The following is a 12,232-nucleotide window of genomic DNA, read 5'->3' as shown; positions in this document are numbered from 1 at the left end:
CGTAACAAGACCTATGCACTGCCCATTTCGCATTCTAATTCACTCTTAGGCAGGAATGTGAACACATGACCGACACCTTATTGACCTGGCTTCATAGCTGTGCTGCCTACTGAAAAAAACCAAATCTATGATTGACTTAGGTCAATCTCTCCCACGCAGACTTGAGATATTTTCAGTTACCTATCTGCAATGCAAACAGAATAAATAGAAGAATAGCACTTGGAAAATCAGACAAGAAATTTAACATACAGTAGCTGACGAAGGACAACCAGCTTTGTTAAGTCAAGCCACCTTCTTGCCTATGCTAAATGTTAGGTGGCCAAAACAAAGCACGGAGGTAGCCTGCTGCACAGGTGTCCGCATCACAGACTGAGTGCTTGAACTGCCAGTGATTGGCATCTAATTTCACCAGGGATGCCATCATCAGAAGGGAACTTAACCACTCCCTCCCTTCGTGGAGACACTGGCAATGGCACACACAAAGCCTTGAACGAATGGGAAACCCCAGCTTGTAAGGGGTTTCAAACCCAGTTATTTCACAGTAAACTAAACTGAGAAAAACAGCTTCTTTCAGGAAGAAGGAAGGGTGGGGTACTGTTTCTTAAACTACCCAAAACAATCTACAGCTACCTTAAAGTAATACATTTTCCTTGTATGTCTCTCTCAAATCTGCACGCTACACTTAATGCTTTTTAAAGCTACCTTTTACTCATCTGTGAACTAGCTAGAGGATTTTCTGGGTCAGAACTTAGCTTATTGAATATGGTAGTATTCCCCAAAGTGCTCAGCACTGTTAATTTTCTTAGGACTCCTTATGGCTCACTGACTATCTTAGAAATGGGTTGCCATTATCACAGTCTCAGTGGAAGCTGTAGCAGTCTTGTAACCTCTATACATGTATAGAGTATCTCTATATTCTATAGCACAACCTCTTTTATTGCTAGCATCAGTAGAACTAGAAGTTCATGAAGAAGCAGGTGCCCAGAGAGGTTCTGAAATCTCCATTCTTGGAGATATTAAAAACTTGTCCAGACAGCCCTGAGTAACCTGACCTAACTGGCCCTGCTTTGAGCAGGGGGCTGGACCAGAGGACCTCCAGAGGTCCTTTCCAACCCACACTGTTCTATGATTCTGGTCTTCTCAGCACAGAAAATGTCCATGTTTCATTTATTTAAACAGAACTAATATAGTCATCCACAGGATAAATTAAAGTGGAAGTAAGTATTAACTTGGGTCTCTGGAAGAAGATAAATTGATTAACAAATGCAGAAAATGTTGTGTTACATATTTTTAATAATAGGATGTAAATGGACTTCTTAAAAAAAGTAAGACAGAAAATTATAGCTTCATACCTTTCCATCTCAACACACTGATGGGGGTACGATTCTAGAAGATTCTCTGCATCTTTACTCTTGCTTTTGAGCTGCTCACAACGACTCTATTAGAAATGGGAGGGGAAAAAAGTATATTTAGAGGGGAAATGATGTTTACAAAACTAAGAAGTAAATCTTAGTGCATGATCATAATGAGAAGAGACAATCATGTCTTGCCTGTATTATATATTCATATACCATATACGGCTGACAGGTAAACCAGGAATCTACTTCTTCCTTCCCACCATCACCCTCTCAAAAGTCAACCACTCTAACAGTACACCAGGCTAACAGTAACAGCTTTGCACGCTTAGAAGCAATAAGAGTCTCTGACTGCAGTGGTAAGAATCCCCAAGGAGCAAAGCTTTCACTAGTCACAGAAACACTGATAATATTTCCAAAAAAAAAAAAAAACCACCTGTTATTAAAGCAAAAAAAAAAAAAAAGGCAGCACTACTCTAGCCATGGTTGAGGAACTAATTGCTATTTAAAAATATAAAGCAACTATTTTAGGCAGAGTTCATGCATGTCCTCAGATTGACCAGAAATTTTGTATGCTTCATGGAAGTATCCAGTAGAACTAGTACTCCAAATTTAAGATCATTTGACTATGGATCACTCAGGGAGAGAAGAAAAGGAGCCTTGAACAAGTTATTGTGCACAATCACAATGTTCAAGAACTATACAGCCTCCCAATAAGCTTCCCTCTGGTAAGGGGCAGCTACTGCATTTCTACAGAGAAAGTAGAAAAGAAGTAGTTGTGATGACCACTTCTTGGACAGGTGGTAGGATCACCATTGCTATGGCTCTGTAGCAACTTGTATCTTCTGTGGATTGGCATGTATCCAGATACTCAGCTGGGAACTGTAAGAAGAGGGGGGAGGAAAAAAAAATCTTCCCCAAGAAAAGGACACTCATCAAGGGTAACAGTAAGTAGGTTACATTTAGATATTCCCTTTCAGAAGAAAGCCAAGAGTCAAAACCAAGCTTTCGGAGTTTTATGCAATATCATCATGTCTACATCACAAGTGGGAGAACAGACGGTACAAAGACTGAGAGTCATTCTGCTGACTGTGTTGTAGGATGATTACAGCCCTATACAAATTTCTTCAGGATTGGTAGGATATCTCTAGCTCATCAGAAAAGGAGCCTAGAAAATTCAGCCTCTTCTTAAGATCAAACCAACAAAATAATGGCATTATTATAGCTGCTGGGTTCAGAAAACTTCAGAAAGGTTATAGCTTATCTTGACCTAACTGATACCCACTGTAAGGATAACAATGTGACCACTGAAATAAAGTGGGAAGCCAAGACTGAAACCTACTATTTATAACCAAATGAGTTTTCAATTATAAGTCACTCTCTACTGGTAACATCAACATAATCTGAAACCACAGCTGAACATTTTACAGAAACCATGCTGTTTCATCTAAGTACACAGCAGAAATTTAAAATAAAAGGTAGCCAGGCAAAGATCCGAGGTGCTTGACTTCCCTCCCCCCTCTTAATTCCCATTCCTGCAGGCATTTCATACATTTTAAATGCCTCTGGTAATCACCAATTACAAGGATTCTATTAAGAAGAAATGTCAATTCAGTTTCACGTGAAACTTGATTCCAGCTTGTCAGTTTTATGAGTGTCTGCTTAATCATAACATGTTGAAGTACGGAAAGCTGTATTCATTTGATTTTGATGGAAGCTGTAGATACTTGATACTGATGAGAATTATGCTTTTGGGGGTGCCTAAACTTAGCTTCAGATGTCTAACTTAAAATACCAATTTTGAGAAACGTCAATGTAAAATCAAAACTGCCAAGCCCCACCAAAAGAACAAAAAATAAAATGAAACAACTAAACCAAATCTGACCATACTTGTCTGAAGAAGTAGAATTCAGACTGCTATTCCATCTCTAATTCATCCCACTAGGCTTACACATTTCAGTAGTCCCAGATCAATGTGCCAAGTTATGCACAGTAATAAAGCCCATGTGCTGTAAAATAGGCCATGTTAAAAGGATACAGGTTATTTGTTACTTAGTAAAAAGGATCCTATGTTGGTAAAATTTATGCAACAAGAAGCAAAAAAAGCTTTGAAAAACTGAGAAGTAAAAAAAGGGAGTGAAGAACATAGAAGAATTTACTTCTTAGTTGTTTCACTTCCTGGTTCTGTAGTCACAAAACAGTGAACCAGATTCAGTGACCTGTTCGGAAGAGGTGTTGCAGACTGCATATTGGGGAACGCTCTAGGATCCAGCACTGGGTACTTTGGAGACTCCTCGTCCCCAGCCCTGGGAAGGTGAGGAAGTGAGTTAGGAGGAGCTGCTTTAGCCAGCAACTCCTAAACCATGGTTGGGCCCAGCTGCCCACCCAACTAGCATAACTGAACAGTCCTGCTGCTATCCTCCGCTGGGGGGAGAGGAGCGTCCCCTCCCTTTGGGCTTGACATGGTCTGTGGTATGCATCTCCTGACTCTTAGTCATATGCAGATTTTGCTACAGGTCCTACAGTGCTGGGCACCGATTTAACTCAGATCGCAGTGTAGCACAGGGACACCTAAGCCAGCCAAGCTGTCAGAACACTTTTCATTATCATAGCATGGGAGTCCACCTTCCCTCTTCTATCTAGCCCAAAATATGGGGACAAGAAGCAAACAGTCCTGTGCTGTGATAACTGGCATGGTTCACACAGATGAGATGGTTAGATGACTACCTCCAACTAAGCAGCACTGCAGCACAGCCATGTGCTGCGATTTGCCTCAGCTGCTCTCTGAACAACTGATGCAGAAAGGACTGTGTCAAAGTAAAGTAGTGGCTTTGCTTTTTTTTTTTTTTTTTTTTTTTTGGGGGGGGGGGGGGGAGTAAAGCATGTCAGTTCCAAAAGACTTAACTTTTTTTTTTAATCATTTTTTATTCTTCATAAAAAAATTTTACTGCAATAAGTCTGACTTACACTGGCAGGCCAAATTGGGCTAAATCTACAGTTATGCATTTGAACAAAGATGATACAGCTAGGTTACTGCAAAACTTGCATATGTTTGCTATGAAAATAACTACAATCGTTTAGAACTATAATATGAAATTTAATGCTATAGGTTTTTATTAGGTTAGACAAATCAAAACCAAGATGGATAAAATCCAGCTACTTCAAAAATTAAGGTCCTGTAGAAAATAGGGGGTTATAGCAGTCATGTAAAATGGGTAAGTTTTATGTTTTCTATCAAAGCTTTTAAGAACAGCAACACCCTGAAGTAAAACGGGATCAGTTCTGCTCACAGATTTATGTGCATTTTGGCAATAATTAAAAATTTTTGTTAAAAAGCATGTAAAACTCCTGTGGTGATCCCTTCCTCCCCCTCCCCCAAATCTATCAGTGCTTCAGTAATAATCCAAGCCCTAAATACTTCATAAATATATCTGAACACCTGTTTTTGGTCAAAGTATTATTTTGCATTAAAAACAAGGATGTTTTCCTCATACAAAAAAAAATTTGGAGGGAAGCACCCTCACCCCCCCAAGACAGACTGATTCTCTTAAAATGTTAATTATAAAAGTGATCAAAGGACAGCCAGAGACTCATCAAGTTACAGTTTCAAAAATCCTAACTTCCTCTCACAAACATTTGCACTGTAATTGTTAAATCCTGCACTGCTCCTGCTTTGTTTCCTCTCCCATTCTCTCTCTTTCTCCAAGTCTAGTTCCAGCTGAAGCACATCTTATTTTCCCAAACTTTTCTCATTTTTTCCAACCCTGCTCTGCAATTCACTTATTTCTCCGTTTGTGCCACTGTAATATTTTGTGGGAAGAGAATGTAAAATGGATTTCAGAAACAAGCCAGACTAAAGGAGGCAGAGAAGGGAAAGGAGGTGGTTTTGTTTTGTGTCTTTGTTCACCTGCATCAGCTCACTAATGCAGTTCTGCAGAACACCGCTGCAGACAGATGCACAGTCACAACGCAGAAACGGATTTCCCGGCACAATGGAGGGAGCAGTAAGTTATTGCACAAGGGAACAGGGGGATGTGCAAACCTCTTAAACCAATTTTGCCACCAGATAAAACATAATATTGAACTACATCCTCTTATCATTAAGGTAAGGGACTTCTAGTGAAATATATTTATGCTTGTCCAGCAGAACTTGGCAAACGCAACCTAGTGAAAGCGGCATGGAATAACAGAGAAATGACAGTATACTATTTAAATGGAAGTACCTGTTAGGAGAATTTTACATAAGAGACAAACCCATGAACAAGTTACCTTCTCAGCGATACCCATTTCTGTACTGCAGAAGATCCATTCAGGGCCTAACCATCACAGACAGACTGAGTAAACTTACCTCATTTTAGTAATACCCATACTGCAAAATAGCTCAAAAACAAAGTGGAACATATATAATCATAAGCGCTGCTGATAAACAAGGTGGCAGGTTACATTATCTGTGTGTGCGTTGTGTAGGAGGAGTGGGAGGAAGAAATTGATTATTTACTGTAAATGTGAACAAATTAGAAGAGCAACCAAAAACAAAAAAAAAGCATTTGATAAAAGTGATCCTAAGCAACACATAGTGAAACTAATCTGAAATGGGAATAAGGCCTTCAAGGTTTTTTTTTTTTTTGCCTTTCATTTCTAAAGAAGTCGATCAGAAAATATAATATTTCTATGATCTCCTCCTATCTAGATAGTCCCAGGTTTGGTACTCATAATAGTACTAGTATTTTGTGCATCTGGCCTTGAACCAGCCATTACATGTCTTGCTGTTTTTGCATCCAACTATCTTTGCTGAAAATACAACTTCAGCCTTGTACATGCAGTACAAGAAAAATGCACAAATACTGCAGAACTGCCAGCTCTCTCCTCTCTCCTTCATGGCTTCCCCAAGTTATTTCCTCATAAAGCACTGAAACTGCAATACTAGACAGCTGCTGACCAAAATTTAAAATCTGAAGGAAGAATTTTGTCAAAAATAAAGAGATTTTAGGTTCCTCAATCCTAGCTTTCCCAGTTTGATTCAGATAAAATGAAACTATACCTGCTCTGTGTGATGCAGAAAGATTTCATGTCAATTCCTTAGACCTGCTCTCGCCTTACATACAGTTTTCCTTGGTTAGGATAACAGCAGATTCAGAACAGCAAATGCCCTCCCCTTCAAAAAAATTTAACTCAGAGTCCCGTCCCCCCCCATCATAAAGCTCTGAGATCTAACACTTGATAAACAGTCTATTTACCTCCCTTAAAATAATTTCAAACTATGCAATGACTGAAACAAATTAAAACCCAAAGCAACAGACACCCCTTGAAGATGCCCACGTTGAAGAATGAGCCAATCAAAGGCTGAGCATACTTATTCCTACCCACAACTCAAAGTCCAGTTTTCAGCACAGAGTGAACTTTGGAGAGGCTTTGCATTGTAAGTTGTTTGGCTCCACTCTAGGAAAGGAAAAAGCACAGCATAATCTGTGCATTTGCTTTCTTCCACTGGATGTAGTAGGGTGACCTTGCACAGACACTGTCTGCTGTAAAGCTCTCTTTGGAGGATCAGCGCTTTTAGGACCACAGCAGGGTGTCTGAAAATGCTAGCGCTAGTGTATTAAACCAGGGTATCTGGTGGGTATAATATGCTATTTTAAACTAAGTGACCTTGTTAAAAAACTAAATATCACCCTTTTTCTTTACAGTTTTCAGACATATTGCTATTTCTTTGGAAATTGGTTCATTTAACAACTTCTAAATATCTTCAAATCAAAGAACTTGAACTACATTAAAAATAAGAAAAACATTCCTAGGTGAATATATATATCACCTTCAGAACAAGCAGAAACTAGCAGCACCAGCCTTACTAATACAGCCACGGTCACGTTTAGGGCTGTGGTGACAACCTCTGTACTGACGCAGAGTCCCATTTAAGTTAATCCACATGGACATCTGTACAAATAAGTCTTATTAAGCAAACAAGCTAATTTGAAAGGCTACAAAACATAACGTCAGTGCCAAAACATCATGATCATGTTTCTAATGTGCAAAAAAAAAAAAAAAAAAGATCACATTAGAAGCGACCAGGGGAAGTCATAAATATCATGAAGCTGTCAAAACCACACGGAGCATACCTCAGAATGTTCTTAGTAGTTTTCTGGAATACTATAGAGTCACCCTATCTCCTCTTCCATGAAGAGAAGCGTTACAAAATTTAAAATACTAATCTGTAAGTATTATAAGGTTATGAGTTGAGGGAGGGGAGTTAAAAGACGTATTAAGACATGCTTGCAGCCAAAGACACCTAAAGAAATTCTGACATTTTTGTGTATTGAAACAAATTTTAATTTTCAAGTTATTTGAGCCTCTCTGATATTTGAATGCAGCCTACCAATGATTTTCTTATATTGCACATGGACTCCTCATTTTTAAACTTTTAGAAAAAAATCATCTCTTTACTGGAAAAAGTTAGGCTTAAATGAAGCCAATCTTTGTATACAGATCCAGGGGTGAAGTCAGTGATACTTTGAACGTATCCATCATATGCATTTTTTATGAAGGCAAATCAATGTTAACAGAATATAAATTAGGTCAAAAAAGTATAAAACATATTGATGAAAATAAAATCCTTGACCATAAATACCTCCTGATTTATTTAGAATTAATTTACCAAGCAATCAGAAATCTGCCAAATACACAGCCTAAAATTTGAAGCACACTTGGCATACTAACTGTATTCCATCCGATAGTACTGCAGGAAGCCTTTCCAATGGTCTTTTTCTCGTGATCTGTGTTAGTATGTCAAATTATTTTGGAGTTGGCAAGATGGGAAGGCAGCACTGAGCTGTTTGTTAAATGTCACCTTTAAATTATGCAGTGAACAAACTGTTTCATTATTATTATTCAGTGATAAGAGGATGGACAGGAAATATTCCAAGAGAGACACAATACAGGAAAAGGAAAGGAAACAAGCTGCGGGATAAAAGCAAGATTAATCTAGGTATTACATTTGTTGACAGTGCCTGAGGCATTTTTTCTGCACAATTTTAAATGCAGATCTCACTACAGCATAACTGGGCTGTTGCAACAGGAAAGTGAAAAGGTGACACTTTCTTATGTAATCCAAGCCAAGAGAGAAAAGGTATAGGATCTCTTAATTCCAATGACTTGCGAATTGAGTCTCTGGAATATAAAGAAGCGTCCTGGTATAGTAACAGAAAGGGAATCACTCCAAGGAGGGGATGCACGCAGCTGGGAAGGAAGGGAGTTTGTGAGAAAAGAATGAAAGATACAGGCAGATCCACCTGCAAAAAGGAGTACAACTGCAAGAACAGAACGTTAACAGTGAGAAAAGATTTTGATTTAGATGAAGAGCTCAGCTCTGCAAAATCTTAGAACAAAAATGAGAAAAAAAAAAGCCCATAGAAAGGTAGGAATCAACTGATAAGTTGCAAAAACCTTGGCATTACTTGGCTGGCAGGAACATCAATCTTAAGCAGTTCTCAGAGACCGTAAAACGTATACTGCTTTCCATACATTTTAGAGTGTGCACATTTCTCAAAATGTTTTACTGTTGCTGCTAGAAATTAAGACTCTGCTAGCAGTATATCGTGTTCTAATAACGATTCAGAAGTAAGTAAAACTAAGACCACCTTTAAGCTTTCTCTCCCTACCTTCTAATTGGTCTGCTGTGAGCATTTTGTAATTCTCACAGGTGTACTGACAACTTTTACTTCGTTTTGAAAAATGGGAGCTAGGGTGGTCTGGAGTTCCTACAGTTATCCTAGCGCCATGTGCATGTGTGACTCCAAGAGGAAACAACACTGGTTCTGAAAACAGAAGGGTTTATTCCAACTATGACAGTTAGAATACCCCACCCTGAGTGGTACAACTCTACATTTTAATCAAGTAATTAAGAGGAAGAAAAAAGCATGCACAAATGTTTGCTTTTTTCTCTCTCTCTAAGCAAACCTTATCTCAACAGTGCTCACAGCTCACTGTGCTTTTGCTTATTAACCCTTAAGCACATCACTTCAAATTTATAATGCTGTGACTCCAAAGGCCAAGAGTTTTGGTTCACCCACAAATGCTACCTGCATTATGGAAAAAAAAATTGTAGCAGACGTGGATAAAGAGCCCTCCTGCCTCCTAAGCACAGGACCAGCTAAGGGAATCCTACGCCTGCTCCAGTCAGAGTCTGCAGCACCGGCAACATCCTAAACCCTACACAACAGGCAGAATTTCCCAAAGGTTTCAGTAGAACTGTTATCCAAGTAAGGAATGTGGGACAAACCCAGTGTATAATACACTGTACTGTATCTTTGTATCTTTAGTTCAAAATAAGTGTTCAGCATAGTCTGCCTGGAAATACTCCTTCAGGATATCTTTCACTGTCTAGCTTTGTGAAAGAAAAGAGAATAAAGGGACTCTGCTATAGCTATTCTATACATAAATTAATTTAAAAAGCTATTTTAAAAAACTGTAAAATGTTGAAATATCAGCTTTTGGATTTGAGGTCTTTCTAGTAGGCAAAAAGGGAAGAGAGGCACATGATTTCATTCTGAGGCTAAGCAAAGACCCACTGATATGACCCCCATTTAAATTAATGCAAAAGTTACTCACCATCTTTAGGCTAGGTGTTCGTCTCCTTGTTGCTAGATTAGAATGCACTACTCTCAACAAAGTCTTATGAATGCCCTCTGAATCAAAAGATAACTAAGTGGTTTGGAGGCAAATATATATACATCTCTCTCTCTCTCAAGGTTTAACCTACACCCATGCTTAGGGAAACCCCTTTCTTAAAGTCATTCTAACGTTGAGAATATATTCATAACTCGCAAATAAATACAACCCACACAGATCTACTTGAAAGCACTGCTTATACGAGACCACAGAGGATTCCCTCTCGTTCTTCAGATTACCATGGAACAGTGACACAATAGTAATAGTACACCTACGCCTACTCATCAGCAAGAGCAGCTCTGTGGGAAAAGCAGCAATCTAACACAGTGGAAAAGTTATATCAATTCAAAAGGTATATAACACAAATATTAATCTAGAACAGTTTACTGTAAGAAACAGGTCAGAGGCCCATTTCTAAGAATGCATTTTAATTAGAATTTATTCTAAAGGTTTCCCTACAGAAATAGTACTCTATCAGCCATACAGTCTCCTCAACAGAAGTGACATTCAGTGCTCACTCCCAACAGCAAACATCACATTATCGTATCTGATTTGCTCTCTGAGGAAGAAGGCGTAAAGAGGTGGAGACTGCAGAAGCTTCTTCCCCTTCACCCAGACAAGAAGTGATGTAGCATTTTTAATATACTATTCAGTTTAGGATACAGTCCACTGCACACAGAAGTTGATTAATCAAGTGTCACGGACGATAATAAAAAAGTCAACACTGTCAAATTCTTACTTAGAAGCGAAAGATCCATATGTTCAGAACAAAAGTTCGTTTTTAAGCCCAATTCTTTTATTGGTTTCAGTTCTGATGACAGCAAAACCCGTGCAGTTCTGCACCGAGGAGGAGAAACCACTCTGACATTCTAGATGACTCCCGTCACTTTCATTGCTGGAAATGCTGCTGATCTAACGGCCCTGAAAGCTTTTCCATCCTCCTAGCAAGACATCACAGCTGCTCAGTAAAGCAGAGTGGAAGTTTTTGTCCAGTTATTTACCCTCTGCCTCTCATACACACATGCACACACACACCATTTACAAATGCATGTCCACGTCATTGCAGTTTTGTTGAAACAGAACTATTCTGTAGGTATTTGCAATTAGAGCAGAGGAAACAACAGGCCAGGATCAGGATGTGGGAGACCAAGGTTCAACTCTTTCCCCATACCTGATGGGAGTTTAACTCCATTTGTACCTCCTGGATAAACATCTTAACTGCTGAATTACAGGGTGATTTCTCCAGTCTTTCGCAATAGTAGTCTTCCACTGCATATCAAATATTTACCATTACTGAGTTAGAGAAAACAGAAATGACTCTCTAGTTTGAGGGTTCAGGCATTTACTGAGAAAGTTCAGATTTAATATCTGCCTGGTTAAAATAAGGAATAGAACCAACATCTTTCTCTTAGTGCCCTATTCATTCAGCTCCACAGTCACTACCACTTACTCTGACCTCTAGCTTCGTTTTATATAAGTATTTTAAAAAGCAGAATAGCCTCAGCAGGGGAGGTTGAAAGCAAACTACCAGAAAAAACTCAGTAGCAAACTGAGTAGCACTGTCTTGGGAGGCAAGGGACCTGTATTCAAATCCTCTTAAGCAGCAGAAGAAATTGAAGCTGAGAGATACACCTCTGAGAGGTGAATGCTTTTTCCACTGGATGACTGAGTAAGAAGGGAATAGCATCACTTCCTCCTCAGTACTGTGTTCGCAAAGGACCTGGTTAATCTAGCTTCTATTTCTTTGGCTTTCATTGCTCTGAAACAGCCTTCTGGTTTGGACTGACCAAAATGCTTAATTTCTACGGGACTGGAAGTAGTTTAGGGGGTTGTTTTTTTGTTGTCATTTGTTCACTCAGCAACAATGATGGAGCTAAATTATATCTTTCCATGTGTGCCGTTACTGGGTTTAACATCTCATCACCTGCTCAGCTCCACTGTTGCGGTTTCTGCCAGTAAGGCCAGGAATAATCAGATGTCTCCTAAAGCAGAACTAGGCAAGTCAGAATTGTTAGGCCTTCTTAATCAGTTGTCTTCTTGTCTGAAAAGCTGTATGCTATTCCATGAGTTAAGAGAAATGACCAAAGATGCCAATTTCTTCTGGGAAATGTTTCTGAAATGAAATATAAAATGTTTACAACTATTTGAAGAGAACAGTCATTCTGAATCACACACACGTGTATTACAGTGCTCAGCTACTTCTGCTGCCTCTC

The 12,232-nt window shown here is 39.0% G+C and overlaps 1 protein-coding gene across 27 annotated transcripts in view; it reads right to left on the bottom strand.

Moving 5' to 3' along the window:
- Positions 1-12,232, bottom strand: part of TNIP3 (TNFAIP3 interacting protein 3) — a 99,729-nt gene that overhangs the window by 55,551 nt on the left and 31,946 nt on the right. For 18 of the 27 annotated variants that reach the window (XM_068941701.1, XM_068941681.1, XM_068941687.1 and 15 more), the window contains one exon: positions 1,353-1,438. In XM_068941701.1, the coding sequence (XP_068797802.1) occupies positions 1,353-1,360 (8 nt within the window). In that variant the 5' untranslated portion in view covers positions 1,361-1,438. Of the gene's footprint in view, positions 1-1,352; positions 1,439-6,396; positions 6,694-9,959; positions 10,982-12,232 lie in introns of those variants that run through there. The other 9 variants (XM_068941697.1, XM_068941690.1, XM_068941692.1 and 6 more) reach the window with 6 other exon arrangements.

Source organism: Struthio camelus, chromosome 4 (assembly GCF_040807025.1).
Source record: "Struthio camelus isolate bStrCam1 chromosome 4, bStrCam1.hap1, whole genome shotgun sequence".
Taxonomy (NCBI): Eukaryota; Metazoa; Chordata; class Aves; order Struthioniformes; family Struthionidae; genus Struthio; species Struthio camelus.
Note: the sequence above shows the minus strand (reverse complement) of the source record. Positions and strands in the feature narration are given on the sequence as shown.